Source organism: Rhinolophus sinicus, chromosome 15 (assembly GCF_057876585.1).
Source record: "Rhinolophus sinicus isolate RSI-liver-muscle chromosome 15, RSI-T2T, whole genome shotgun sequence".
Classification (NCBI taxonomy): Eukaryota; Metazoa; Chordata; class Mammalia; order Chiroptera; family Rhinolophidae; genus Rhinolophus; species Rhinolophus sinicus.
The window spans coordinates 104,587,030-104,603,165 of NC_142515.1; the positions used below are offsets into that span (position 1 = coordinate 104,587,030).

Sequence of the window (16,136 nt, forward strand, 5' to 3'; positions counted from 1 at the left end):
TATATTGACACTTTAAGTAGTTTTTAATATCTGGTCTGAAGTTGTCTGGTTAGGGAGGGGATCAATATATCCCCTTTGTAAAGGAATTATTACAATTAAATTAAGTGAGTAGTGTTTTGATCCTTCATTTTAAAGATAAATCATAAAGGAAAGTGGTCTGAGTACAGTTGGAACATTTCTAAAACTGGTTCAGAGTGCCTTTTTACACAAATTCTTGTATTTTGGGAATGAGCCACTAGATACGGGTAAGACGCACACTTGTTAAATGTACTCAACAGTTTAAAACCAGAACAGAACTTGATAACTAGAAAGATACTTAGAAAATATTTAGTCAAAGTCCCTCATCTTATAAACAAGGAAACTGAGGTACAGACAATCTATGAATTTGCCCAGGGGTCACAGGCCTATTATTTAATGAGAGAAAGACTAGAACTTTGGTACTCTCAAGTTTAACGGCTGCTTTTCCACTATACTATTATCACTTAAGAAAACAAAATTATGATAAATTTCTTAAAATTCTGAAATACTAATTTTTTTCTCTTTCCATGTATTTATTTTTAAGAGGACATGAATCCTTTTCATCTTCAGAATGTTTAACAGTGTAAATCTATTCATTATCCAAAAATACATTGAATTAAAAAACAAACAAACCATGTTTCTTACTATAGCAAAGCCTGTGCTCCCCACCCCGTCACTGTTAGTGAGACTTCAGACTTTTGCTTGGCGACGACCTCTTACAGAGGTAAAAAGCCACCCTTGGTGAGAGCAGCTGTGACTCTGTGAAAGAAGCTACAAATAACATGCTGGGAAATTCAGCAGGCACTGCTATTATATCCTGTTTATACTGTCATTTTTCCTATCAGCAGGATATTATTTATACAGACCCCACCCATGAACTTCTTGTTTATCTTATTATAGAAATCCTCTGAATCTATAAAAAGAAGACTCTGTATTTGTTTCTGGAACAAGCACATGTGTTATAATTTTGCACCTCACTACACTTTTTTATTTAGCATTTTCTTTAGTTATGCACCACTTGTTCTCCTTTGTATCTCAGAGTTGATTTATTTCATTATTTCATACATTAAATAGAGTTGAACTTAACTGACTTTCAGAGACTTCAGCATAGGCTAGAGATTCCAGATCACCACACCTTAAACTGTATTTTGGGGTAGATTTTATCAGGCAGATATCCTTCTAAGATACACCTGACTGATTTATTTAAAGGGAGAAAAATGTGCCTATGTACTGATGAGGTACCCTAGTGAGTGAGTCCTGGGTACCTAAAAGGCTGCCTGACTCAGGCTACTGTCTCCCAGGTGGGCCAGTTACAAAGGCCAGGCTCTATACTGGTTCTCACTAATTTAATCGCTCTTCTGGGATGAAAAGCCCTGCCCCTGAGTTTAGCTCGATGACTGGAAAGGCTGGATGAAAATGTAACACAATAACAAATAAGAAACACATGAATTCAGTAAATTGACCAATGGGACAATGAACTAATCTAGTTACAAATGATCCTCACTCTCATGCCTATGTAAATAACTGAATTGAAATAGGTAAAAGAAAATTGTGAGTTTGTTCCTTAAGGGCAGAAATTCATACAGCATTTGTTGAGCAAATAAATAATTATTTCTGGACAGGACACGTCCCTGGACAAAGTCATAGTGGGTAAATGTTCACATGTACAGTTCACATGTGTTAGCTTCATCGATACTGCTTTACCCTACAAGGCAGCTAGGCAAACATGAAAGCTTCAGAGAGCATGTACAATGCTAGACTCTTTGGGGATGTACAAAAAAGATCACTGCTAAAAGAACATTACTCTAAAATGCATAACTGAAATGAAGTTTAGTGCCTCACTGGTGGTGAACTAAGTCTAATTATTTTTTTTAAAAATTATATATAAAAATAACTGAGGTAATCTTGATAAATAGGCATTGATAGGCTGTGGTGAGGTGAAAGCCATCCTAGGCACAGCCAACAATTTGTAAGCATCCAAGTAAGCAGAATTCTGGGAATGGTGAGTAGTTTATTTCAGCTAGGTCACATACTGAATGGAAGATGACAATAAAAAGAAGGCAGGAGTCAAATTATACGGAGTTTCATATTTCAGACAATGGAGAACCATGAAAGGTATCTAATCAAGGGAAAATGAACCCAAGCTTTCGATTAGTAATGAAGAGAAGTAAGACTAAGTTGGGGTGAGGCTTCACCTGAACTGATAGATAGATAGATAGATAGATAGATAGATAGATAGATAGATAGATAGATAGATAGATAAAATAAGTTGGGGGTGAGGCTGAAATAGGGGAAGAAGTTTTTAACAGTACCAAATCCTATAATTACAGTAGCAAAAGAAAGGTCCACATGATACAACAGATAATAAATGTGTAAAAATATTTTCAACTCTTGCTTTCCAAAACAGGAGATGGCACCAGGATGCCCATTGCTGAGTGGGGCAATGTTAAACAATGCCAATCTATTGAAGTTCATGTCAGGAAAGCTTACCATTCTCCTACAACAGTGCTTTCTCAAACCCAAATCACCTGGGGATCTGGTTAAAAGGTAAATTCTGACTCACTAGGTCTAGGGTGGTGCTTTGTATCTTTACATCTCTAACAAGCTCCCAATACTGCTGTTCCATGGACTACATTTTGAGTAGCAAGATGCTAAAACATCTTTCAGTTTCCTTTTCCAAAAAGGCCATATTTGATGTACTATGTTTAATCCATTATGGTATATCTAATGCTTTTAGATATGCCTAAGAAATTCCTTTTAAAGGTATTATAATTTCCATCAATGTTGGATCAGTTTCAAACTCTCAGTTTTTTTGTTTGTTTGTTTTCAAAAGATCAGTTTTAAAAGTCCAAGATGACTCAAGATTCAGGGTATTCAACACTCAGAAATACTTCCACGTGGACAGAATCAACTGTACTATAACACTACAACTTGGTCATTCTTTTCGGGCTGGCAAACTACCAGATACTACTGCTTCTAATCTTGGGGGGTGAAGTAAAAGCTCTGAAAGATAACACTCTATCTTTTCGTAGTGCACATCAGTGGGTTTTGTAAAACCCACTTAACTTGCCCTTACTGCGCCCTTGGTACCGTACTTCAGTCCTGAATAAATAAAAGTCACAGTTTAAATATCCTACTGGAAAACACCTGAAGATTGCATAAATTAAATTCACACATTGTCCTTTTGTTTAATATTTCTGTACAAAAGGGTATGGCTTTAATTAAAGGCTTTTACCATGAACAGAGGTATCATTTATAAAAATATATTACTAGTGTAATATATTAGACACACACACACACACACACACACACACACACACACACACTGGCTGACCTTAAATTCTTGAGACAAAAATTTAAGACTTCTGAAATCTAAAGTTTCATATTTAACCAAATTAATGGTCCATAACAACCTTTTAGGTAAATTATCTTCAACATGTATCAATGTCCAGAGAACAGAAATAATATCTTAAAACTACAAAGCACAGTTGAAGATCAGATCCAGTTATTTCACTGTAGAGGTAAGAAATTGAGGTGCAGAAGCTAAAAAAGCCAAAGTCACAGAGCTGCTAGTGGCGTGTTAAAAAAAAAAAGGGGGGGGAGGACCAAATTAATTTTCACATGTATCAACGTACAATATACAACGATGAATCAACTACAAAGTGCAGTTGAAAGAGTTTCTGGTTCCTCTAAGGACTAAAGCACAGTTGGTTTTACAAATCATTGATATCCAAGAAAGGAAGACGACACACCAATAAAGAAAAGACATGCTACCCCAAAATTTAACAACGTCATAAAAAATGCAATCTGAATAGAAAATGACACATATACACCACATACTTGGGACAGTGCTGCCAGGGTGGGTAATGGGATGGGATTTAAAAAACAAAGAGAAGACAATGATAACTCTTATCTTCTCAGTAATGGTCTGAGGAAAGCTTTCACATACAGAAAACAACTTCCTTTGCTCTCATGAATCATTGTTTTAATTGGTAAAACTGAGAATTAGATTTGGAGGACTGCAAAGCTTTTAAATATATGAAATGTAGATAGCAGTTGGATGTGCATGTGTCATAAGCTCTGTCACAATTACAAGAAAACCCAGAGAACCTTTTTTTTTAGCCATAAAATAGGGGATTTTGTGCTTTTTACAAATGCTATTAAAATTTACTAGCACAAGTTAAAAAAAAAATCACTGGAGAAGTTCCATGATATCGGAGACAATGGGTTTAAATCACAGGCATACATTATTATGCCTAAGTTGACAGATCTGCCCTGCAATGCAGAAATGCAAGCAATAACCCAACATCTGCACCAGAAGGCAGAGACGAGACATGATTCCAGAATAAAGGGCTCTTCAGCTCTTACCTGTTACCTGTGCAACAACTGCTTGGGAAATCCTCCGATTGGCAAGAAAGGCTTTGATTTCCTCTTTTATCACACTGCTGTCCCTCCTAACAAAAACAGAAGACAAGACCAACAATGTATGTTGAAGGTAGAAATCCTCATCTTTGCTAAGAAAGGTGAAGCAGAGAGGTGGGGAGGACACAGAAAGAAAGGACACAAAAATAAAGGGATACAGACCAAGCCTGTGTGAAACATGGAATTAAAACAAACCGAGAAACACCAGATATTCAAGTCCTAAAACACCACACCGTCAGACAGACGCCTGAGTGAATGCCACAGTAGATATAAAGTTCATACCAGAGGACGTTAATCGCATGCTGTGTATAATTCACATTAGGAACAAGGCTGCCATATGGTATACACAGAGTTTCATTACTGGGGAAATGAATATATCTTACACAGACAGAAATCCTAGAAAAATAAAAAGCAACAACAACAAAAATCAGTTGTGAGTAGATTGTGGGGTCGCATGTTAACTATGCAACTGCATAAATAATGTGCAGTTCATTTTAAAACCTTTGTTGAAGGAATAGAAATCATCATCACTCTCACAACTGCTAAAATATTAGCCATTTTAAGAAAGGCTTTGCTTTTTAATTTGCCTTCTTTCCCGGTATAAATAAAAAAAATTTTTTAAGTGGGGTGAGCTGCATATAAAACTTGAATATAAAAAGGCACTTATTAATTCCCTATTACATGTTATATACAGAATACATCATACTTAAAAATATGCTATTTTCTGTGTCCTTGGGATTACATATTATAGACCTATTTTTGACTCCACTAAGATGCCTTATAATTTTTACTTATTTAAAAATTCAACAAATTCTCAAAAGACTAGACATTCACTACAATGACGAGTGGCAAGAGTTCAGTTTTCTCTACCAAAATAGACTATTTAAATTATGCTTAACAGTGACTGATTTCTCTTTGAATGCTTTATGTTCAAAAGGACTACATAAATAGAGCACTGATTTTTGTTCAAGTCTCCAAACAATATGGAATAGTGGTAACTTATAATCTAATACAGGGGTCAGCAAACTGTGGCCCATGGGCTAAATCTGGCCTCCCACTTGTTTTTATACAACCTATGAGCTAAGAATCATTTCCACAGATGAACATTTGCAATCAACTTGATGGCAGGAAACACTATCTAAACATGAATTAAAGCTAATTATTGTTCCTGCTGCAATTCTATTCTTCCCCCTAGTAGGCTTGTATTTTTAAAACTATATTTAATTACTATTATTCTATATTGAATTTTGTCAATAGAAATGTGTGCCTATTTGTTTTCTCTCTTGCATTCAAGTATCTATATTATACTCTCAATTTTGCATCTTGGCCACAGTCATGTTTACCATCTAGCCCTTTACAGAAAAAGTTTGCTGACCCTTGATCTGAGGCAAAGGGATCAGGAAATCGTTACAAATCATTCTGTGAATGAACCACAAACTCTGTATAGCTCAAGTCTCTCTACAGATCATTTGGAGAAACGCCAAGAAAAGTATCCCACGCAAAAAGCATCAGTTGTGACTTAATTTAGAGCTGATACTTTAGCCCCTTGGTGAGGATGGGCTGTACCCTCTGTTAGTGGACTCCATGTTCCCTTTCGGGAATTCTGGAAAAGGGCAGAGAGGTGACAGTAGGGACAGCTTACAATCTGAAGCTCTATAGTATGTTCGGGATCTACTCATTGGAAATCCTAATAAAAAAGATTCCTAGTGGGAGAAAACAGAGACTCCGCTGCCTAATCACTATCTACAATTTCTCATACTGATCTAAGTTCTGATCTAGGTACTGGCTAGATTCCTTCCAAAATGCTTGTTTATATTTGAAATATTTCCTTGAAAAATATGCATTCTCATTTCATTTTAAAATTGTGTATTTGAAAGAAAAAGGCACAAATAAAAACATTTTAAAGTCAAACAAAATACACTGCTGAGTAAAATATAGGTAATGCAGACTAAACAGCTCTCAAATATCCATCAATAATCATTGAGCAAGGGATAACTTCAGCAGTATCTATTTCAATTGGCTGAGGTACACAAAACAACCAAATCATTTGGTTTCTGACACAGATGCAAAACTAATGTGAAAAAAATTTTAAATAAAGCATTGCATTTCAATCTACAGAGTGTCCTTCTAGGAAAATAAAACCTGAGTGTAAGAGAATATTTATTAAGGTTAAATTAAAAAATGTGCTTTTGTGGGAAAAATGATTAAATGGTATTTTCTTGACTACTGATTTGAATTTGAATTTAAATCAATTTATTTTAAATCAAATCCAGTGAGAGTAGACACTCGATCATACAGAGGAGATAATACTCAATTATTCTAACAGGGAATATCCAGTTTGTGAATTATTCACAGCCTTGCAGTATGACATTACCAAACACGGCAGAAGGTCAGCAGGAACCCCAAAATGTGTGCAAAATAGCAGCAACTCATTTACCCTCTCACAGACTATATTTTTAGATAGTTGGCAACTTTCTAAGTAACCACAATGAATTAAAAAATAATAATAACCTCTTTACTCAACTGTTTTACCAGAGAGAAGCTTTTTTGAACTGAAGGAAAATATAAGACTTAAAAGACGAGGGTGTGCTTGGGCAAGTCACTTAATAAACCTGGACACTGCATCGTCACCTGGTAATATTGAGAACATTAATACCCCCGTCACAAGGCTCTTAAGGTTTTTCTCTAAGCACTGAAATTAAACTTAAATGAAATTCAATACTGTGTGTGTGTGTGTGTGTCTGTGAGTGTATAACACATAAAATCATAAACTCTTCAATGTAAAAAATTTTGGAACTATAAAAGCACTACATAAACAATGACTATTTTTTTGTTTAGAAAACATTAGAAAGAATCCCAGCAAAAGAAGAAACAAATGATCTGCTGTAACTACAAAAGGCTGAGGTAAACATCTGTAGTGGGTACTTGAAGACACCATGGGAAGATTTCTAGAAAGTCATTTTAGACACAGCAGTGATGTGGCATTCAGCTGGTTTTACCAAGGACTTTCAAGACAGTCACAGCATTCAACTTTCACTGTGTCCGATTCTCTTATGTATTTCAAAGACTTCCATTCTACTGGATTGGCTTTGTTCTTTAAACTCTCACATATTCCTTCCCCCTATTCTCTCCTCATTCTGCCTTCTTTAACAACCTGTCTCTCCTACTGTACACATTGTACCCTGTGAAATCACCAGATTCTTGGTGAAAAACTCCTTTGTTTAGTTCAGATTTAAATCTCTCATTTTCTCCTACTCCTTACTTCCTCTCTTCATCTGAAATTTGACATCCTCTTTAAAGAGAATAAGTCCCTTTTCCTCCCTTCGCTTATAAAATCTCACACTCTGCATGATTTCTACTCCTCAAGTCTTACGGAATTAAAGTCAAAGATGTAGGCTGATCTTTGACTCCACAGCTTACTTCCGGTGTGAGCTACCACTCTATTTGCATCTAATCACGTCATCTCCTCCTACTGCCTTTTCCAAATCACAGCCATGCTGGATTCATCTATCTGGGTGATTTCCACATGAGGATAAAATTCTTCCTTTCTACCCTCCAGTGCCATTATTTTTATAACTTGCTAAACTTTCCATTATTATCTACAGACCTTTCTAAGTGAATCTGGATGAATCAATCAGTAATACCTCTTTGTGGAATCACCCTTTTTAAAGATACAATTTGATTGTCGTCTATTTAGAAAGTTCTCCCTGATCCTCAGAGCTGAAAAAGATCTTTTCTTCCAACAGCACTTTAACATTTCAATTATACTACCCACATGCTAATATGTTACATGCTATTCTGTATTATAGTTGTTTCTGATCTGGTCTTATCTCTTCCACTAGCCTGTAAAGTCCTCTAGCACAAAGATTGTATCTTCTTCATCATGGGGTTTGCATATAATAGAGCTTAATTCGTTCAAGAACAAATCTGTAGTTGGAGATAAAAAGTTGTGAAATGGAAAACCTGATCTAGATAATTCATAAAACAGCTCTAAACTCTTATTCTCAAATATGTTTAAATTTCCCAAATCAAAATGGAAAGTGTGATGTATGCTAGCCAAAAGTGGCAATACAGGTAACCCCCGTACAACACGGTTCCTACGTTCCTAAAAAATGACATGTTATGGCAATCCATGTTACATGAAACAAAGAACTAGTACAAAAAAGGGGGTTAGTTTCCAAAATTAATAAAAACATATTATTATATTTTTATAAGAGACATATCTTTATTAAAGCAATTTTCACCAGAAGTATAACATTAATATGTATTAAATAATGTTTTCTTCATCATTACTACTAAACACCATTAACCGAGGGTGTTTTCTTTTTGACAAACTATCTTCATCCTCTGAACTTAATACTCCACGAACAAAATGGATTTAAAATCCTAATAAATGTTAAAATTCTGCAGTCAAATCTGATACGGCATCCACGCTCGAATGAAAAATTTCAAATGAGGTATCTTTTGCTCTTAAAAGCTCTTATTACGTTCCGTGTTGTTCTGGGATTTCCCCAATTCTCAAGCCGTGTTAGAGTGAAACCGTGTTCTAGGATGCCATGTTGTACGAGGGTTTCCCCAATTCTCGGACCATGTCATAGAAGTGCCATGTTATACGGGGGTTGCCTACACTTTCTTTTCTGGAACAAGGTATATTAAAGACCGTATATTTAAAAGTGGTATGCTTTAACAACCTCTATATTCCCTTGGTTGATATACACTACACATTCTTTAGGACTCCCTTAAAGGTAGTCTTTTATCTCAAAGACTTCCAGAGATGGAAGATAGACTATTACACAGGTAGAAAAATATAATTACATACAAATTCTTTCACATTGGAATAAAAATCTGCTCCCTGTAATTTCCACTCATAAACAAAGCATAATTTAAAATTTTAAAAGATAACTTGAAAAGAAAAGCTACTCTGTATGAATTAACAACATGGTAACTGAATATTATAACCTATGCAACTATAAGTACCCTACCTACACAAGTAAATAATCTATTGTTAGGGTTATAGTTAACCAACTCAGAAGAAAGTCTTGGAATCTTGTATAAAATGCTAAGACATTATTCTAACACTAACCTCATTTCAATTGTTATTTTATAATAGATACACAAAAGAACAGATACACTTTAATAGATGTACACTATTAGCAGATATATATAAAAATATATATGAAGTATATATAAATAGATGCATTTAAAAATATTAACATGTGAAATGGGTCTGCATTCTAGGTCTTAGCTTTAAAGTACTTCTAAAATGTTATATTCAACAATTTGTTGAGAATTAATATTCTAGTTTCCTTTCCTTTTTTTTTTCTGATCAATTCAAAAATGGAAAAAGTAGCAGCTACTTTGATTCTTTCTTAACAAGTTGATCAGGTGTATAGTTATAACAATTTCTACAAAAAAAATTCCTCTATGTACCTTGAAATTACTAAAAGTTAAGTGTGTGGATTTAAATAAGTTACAAGATTTGAAAACTATATCTTGAGTGCTCTGGAAGTTTGGCAATGTAACCATGCCAGAGGTGAATTGTAGAAAAGAAGGCAGGAAGACATCCAGGTATCCATTCTCCCTACCCAGAGACTACCAAATCCAACCCACTTATATCACCACAGGGTTTAGTTATCAACAAGGACAACATAGCCCTAACTGGGCACAGGACCCTCAGAAAGATCCATTGCTCAAAAATTTCTCTAATATTCTACCAAATAAAAATTCATTTGATTAATAGGTGATTGATTTGAAGTGGCATATATCGTGGACTTTGGGCCAGAGGTGCTTAGCCCATTAAAGCATTCACACTTTATCTTGAGTTACATTCACCACTGTCACTAAAATCTTAGTGAAATCTATAAACATGAAAAATTTATTTACAGAGACAACAGATAACAATGGCATGTTGGTAATAAAGACATGAGTTAGAATTCAGGCTCTGCCACTTCATATTTAGTTAAGTTTTTCTTGGGCCAATTATTTAATTTTGTTAATCTCAATTTTTCTGCTCCACCTCACAGCATGGTTGTAATGATCAAAAGTAAGAACAGTCATGCAATAAACTTCTCCCTCCTACCTAAGGATTGTTATTATCTGCAAACTTGAGAAAAATGATAAGTGGGCACGAAAGAGGAATGCAGGTGTGGGTGAGGGCGTAATGGCAGAGGACCACCGAGCCAGAAGGTCCAATGAAACCCCTACATGATTAGAGGACACCAAAATAGCAGTTCTAAGAAAGAAGCAGAGAAAAGAAAGAAGATAAAGTATCCTAACTATGCAACAGTGGAAGTACGTAAATTAAATACTAATAACAATGTACAAACATGTATATATTTAATGGTGAAACTTAAATGTGTGTAACCGCAGGATTTAAGGACAAATCCTAGTCATTGCTAAATAGGTTTTCTGTTTATTTTGAAGACATAATTACAATATTGTGTCAATCTAAGAGCTAATCCTCAAGTTTTAGACACTTGCCAATCCTCCAGAGCCTTCTTTAAAGTTTTCCCAAACTTCCTGTTAGTCTAACACATGATTGGGAATTAACTGTTATGTTCAAAGTTTATTAAAACTGATTAACGACAGCAACAACAAAAAACAGGCTAGCATCCTAACAAATAAATTTTATTGTTGATATGCTCTCTACTCAGGATAATTAAAAGCTTACCTTTTTATATTTCAATGACTTGAAGCAACTTTTATTTGCCCAAATGGTTCTCTCTCTTAATCCTGACAGTGAAATATATGATAGATTCAAAAGACACATCCAAACTTTGGCTAGCTGCTTTAACAAGTGAAAATGAATTCAAAGCCAAATCGATCTTACATACTTTTAAGTTTTGAAAACCTAAATAATAGGGTCCTATGGCTGCCCTAGGAAACTATTTATTACAGGAATTACATTGGAATCTAGACACAATAGTCCGTCCAGTCCAGAATTCCATACAGGCAGTTCCATCCTGAAAATCAATTCAGGACAGTCTGTTTAAAAGGTCTTACCCACTGTGGTACTACAGGACAGATCTTCCATGTGGCAAGATTAAGTCATCATGACACTATCGTCAAGTCTGAAAATCTTTAGGAATAACTATAACTCATAATTATAGGTTTTAATTTTATTTCTGACAAATTCCTGCTATGCTTCTTTCATTCTGTATTGTAACTAATCTATCTGCAGCCTCTCCTCCCTGCTACAGCACAGGCATACCTCAGAGCTATTACAGGCTTGGTTCCAGATGACCGCCATGAAGCAAATACCACCATAATGTGAGTCACATGAATGTTTTAGTTTACCAGTGCATATAAAAGTTACATTTACACTATACTATATGGTCTATTAAGTGTGTGGTAGCAGTATGTCTAAAAAATGTACATACCTTAATTAAAAAATGCTTTACTGCTAAAAAATGCTAACCATCATCTGAGCCTTCAGTGACTCATAATCTTTTTGCTGGTGGAGGGTCTTGCCTCGATGTTGATGAAAGCACAATATCTGTGAAGTGCAATAAAGTGAAGCACAATAAAACGAGGTGTGCCTGTAGTGATAATCTACCGAACACAATGCTTTTATCATCTCTATTCCTAAAGACCTGTACAGATGCCTTAACTCCAGCCAAATTAACATAAATTACTTGTATGGAACCCAAACCTTCCAAAACCTGTACTGCCTCCTAATATACTATCTTTTTACCATAGTCTAACCCACATGCAATCCTTATGACAAAACATGCCTTGCCTTTTCTACCTTTTACTGTTCCCTTAACTGTAGATAAAGTTCTTATATTTCAAAACAGAGGCTGTCTTTTAAGGTTCCGCTCAAATTCATCCATTCACTTAAAATATTACACCCTTACCGTGTACAAAAGACAGTTCAGATCCTGGGGACACAACAATCAAAACCACATGGTTGCTGCCCTCCAAGAGTCCCAGACCCAGTGAGAAGCCACTCCTAACTGTCCCTGTTGAAAGTGGACTTCTCCTTCTTTCCCCAGTCTTTCAAACTCTAAGTGCTTATACTTATCTTGTAATAGATAACATTAAATATATATATATCTGGCATCTACTGCTAAAATTAGAACTTCAGCTTCTCAGGGGTAAAGACCATGTCTTTTTCTTCAACAGGTACCTAAAATTATTTTGGTACCTAAAATTACTTTTTATATAACAGGTACCTAAAATTATTTTGTTGATTGGTATGTTGGAGGCGAAAATTAAGACTGTACATATTCTGTACCACGATAAAATCATCTTAGCCCCTCGAGAAAGTACTTACAATGGATTTAAGAATTAGGATGTGTCTGTTAGCAAGGCTAAAAATTCAGATGTTAGCAATTAGAGCCATAAAGAGAAGGCTAATCTTTGCGTTGATAAATAGAGAGAATGAAAAAGGCTTATCAAGCAGCAAAGTGAAAGGGCTGAAGTAGAGAAGAGAAAATCTGAATTAAAAACATAAAATTTGAAAATTTTGTTTCATCTCCCAAGTGGGCAGGGGAAAATCACAGTTCTTATAGGGAAGGAGCTGAAATACAGTTTATTACTAAAAAGCAATCTAAGGACACAGACATTTGGGGGACTCTGAATAAGCAAAGGAACCAACCTCATTAATTCCTCCACTTTATCATCTACATCTAGGTCCTCTTCTGAGGCTTCAAAACTGTACGACCTCTGACCCATGCTGTTTGCATGGTAGCGAGTTGGGGACATCTTTCCATTGGATGTGGATAACCGCTCGTTATTCTCCCTCCCATTTTGATTGGTCGTGCAAGGCTGTGGGGAGGTATCGTAACTGTTGCTAGGCGATGGGGACATTCCCGAATGCTGGGTTTGGGTGGAAGCTGTAGCTGTAGAGGAAGATGCTGGAACATTGTTGGTACTATTCCCGTATGAGCTGCCTCCGTAGCTGGACCTTCTTCCAAACTTGTCACTATGCTCTTGATCAAGACGGTCCAGAGTTTCCAAGGCATGGAGAATTTCATGTTTAGTCATTCCAGTTCGCCGAAGGCGCTGAAGCAGATCTATCTGCTCTATGGTAAATCTGGGTTCATCCGTATAGTGAGACATGGTTTCCAACAAACTAAAAAAAAAAAACACAAAAGAACGAAAAGAATCCCTTTATTTACAATATCTACCAAAGAACATATCATTATAGAAAATGCTCAGAAGATTAAATATTTCTACATGAATTTCTTTACTGAAAATGATTATTATAATGAACCAAAATTTCAGTCACGGCAGTAATACCAAAATAACAGATTTAAGTATGTACAGTATTAAGCCCAGGCTATGTAATTACGCACGTGTTGTTTTCCATATCAAATTTATTATTCTATATTACAGTATTAATATAAAGTTGCTGAAAAAATAGTTTGCATTATCTTATTTTACCAAGTATCAGCAAAACTGACCTAGAACTCTATAAATTCATTTAGTGTAAACAAACAATTTGATAAGCTAAGCCCAAGCAAATACTAATAACCAGCAAAAATATTTAAATGAAAAAGTAAGGTACGTAAAACAAAAACCTTATTAAGTACCATTTCACCCACCACTTAGCAATTTTGTGAGTATTTCATCTCTGTAATGCATTCTCTGTTAATTGATATCCTGAGAAATGGCTCTTTCATGGTTGTAGCCAAACTGAACTATTCTTTTTTCTTAGAAAATTGCTCCTACATTGTTTCCTTTAACACAAGATACTGTAGCACATCAGAAAATGTTTCAGAGTTAATAACAACAGTCATATATGACGTTTTGGTCAAGGATGGACCATATATATATAATGGTGATCCCATAAGATTGTAATGGAGGTGAAAAATTCCTCTCACCTAGTGAAACTGTAGCCATCATAATAGCCATCAAAATGTCATGGTGACGTTGGTGTAAACAAACCTACTGCGCTGCCAGCCATATAAAAGTATAGCACATATAATTATGTATAGGACATAATACTTGATAATGATAATAATAAACGACTATATTACTGGTTTATGTATTTACTATACTATACTTTTATCATTGTTTTAGAGTGTACTTTTTCTGCTTATAAAAAAATGTTTGCTATAAAACAGTATGCTGTGTTATGCCAGCAGTAAGTAGTCTCATACATTTTGTGATTAATGCATCTCTTGGTTGCATCCTTTTCTCTTGTGCTTGATTCAGCCTCGTGATGCTTGTACAGTAACATGCTATACAGTCTTGTAGCCTAAGAGCGATAGGCTATACCACGTAGCCTAGGTGTGCAGTCGGCGATACCATCTAGGTTTCGGTAAGGGCATTCTAGGATGTTCCCATAACAACAAAGTGCCTAACGACGCATTTCCCACGCATTTCCCAGTACGTATCCCCATAGTTAAGCAATGCATGCCTCTATCAATGTTAAGGGAATTGTCAAATATAAAAATTCTAACTACTTGAATTCCTTCCTTACAAAATCTGACTTTCCTATTTAAGATTCTTAAAGTGGTAATTTCTTCTATTTTTATAGTTCTAGTACCAAATGGGATGTATGGAATGTAGTAGGCTCTCAACTAAGTATTTGATGATGGAAATAAATGTCAAGACATTTTCTCATCTTTTATAGGCAAACATCTGTCCCTAAACTACTGGAGATCTGTTTTGTCCTCTATATTAAAAATGTATTGTAACATTTATATCTACAAAGGCCCTGGGACAGAGTTTTGTATAATGTAATCTCATCTAATCCTCACAACAACCCTCTGTGGTTGATTTTTAATAAAATTTTATATTGATTCATTGATTATTGAGGAAACCAAGGCTCAAAGTGGTTTTGTACCTTGTAAAAAGTCTGATTAAGAAACAGAAAAAAGATTTAAGCTTAAATATCACTGACTCCAAAAGTATACATCATTCTGCTTTCTGATATACGGCCGGACTTACTGGAATCATGATTTGGGACATAAGCTGTTGTACTTTTTTAAGTCTCCAGTTAAAACTACTTAGATAAAACCATTCTACTAATGAACTACGGGTTCTAGTAATCGTTTTCTTAACATTTAAAATCTTCACTCCATCTAGAATTTATATTTACTTAATGAGTGTGAAAGGATTTGAGCTTTATTTTTTTTCCCCAAAAGGATAGCTGGTTGTCCAATATGCTTTATTGAGTAATATGTCTCTGTTGTTGTGATCTGAAATGCCATCTTTATCATATACAAAATTTCCACACAAACTGTATCTAACCTTTGGATACTCTATTCTATTCCATTGATAGTTTTTGTCTTTCAAATTCTTTTAAAAATAAGCAGGCAGAAATCTAGAATTTTTATGTGAAATCACTCTAGTTTTAGAGATAGGCTCATTCAAAATAAAAATAAATAAAAATAAAAACAAACACATTTCGTGGACCCAAAATAACAAGTTGTAGGACATCTGTGCCCATGGGCCATAGTATCTATCTGCCTTACACCTACACACGTTATCTTCTGCTTTCTTCCAGTACTTACTTGTCACTTGCTATCTATCATAAAAGTCCTATTTTTATGATTACTACATTCTTTCTTGATCGCCTAGGTTTGTTTCCTCCAACATTTTTTAATGAAAAATTTTACAAGCTGAAATAAATTTATAGTATACGACCATATACAAACCACTTAGATTATATACCATTAACATTTTTCTTGCTTTATCACATACTATCCCTTCCCTTATGCACCCATTCCTCTACTCATCTTATT

General features: G+C 35.1%; 1 protein-coding gene across 12 annotated transcripts in view; it reads right to left on the minus strand.

Moving 5' to 3' along the window:
• The window catches only part of HMBOX1 (homeobox containing 1), a 167,364-nt gene that overhangs the window by 82,431 nt on the left and 68,797 nt on the right, over positions 1-16,136 (minus strand). For all 12 annotated transcript variants that reach the window (XR_012498141.2, XR_012498140.2, XR_002137473.3 and 9 more), the window contains exons 3-4: positions 13,040-13,516; positions 4,387-4,472 (exon numbers count right to left, since the gene is read on the minus strand). Coding sequence is in view for 9 of the 12 variants with exons in the window: in XM_019733209.3 (XP_019588768.1) it covers positions 4,387-4,472; positions 13,040-13,516 (563 nt within the window). In the remaining 3 variants the exon portion in view is untranslated. The remainder of the gene's footprint in view (positions 1-4,386; positions 4,473-13,039; positions 13,517-16,136) is intronic.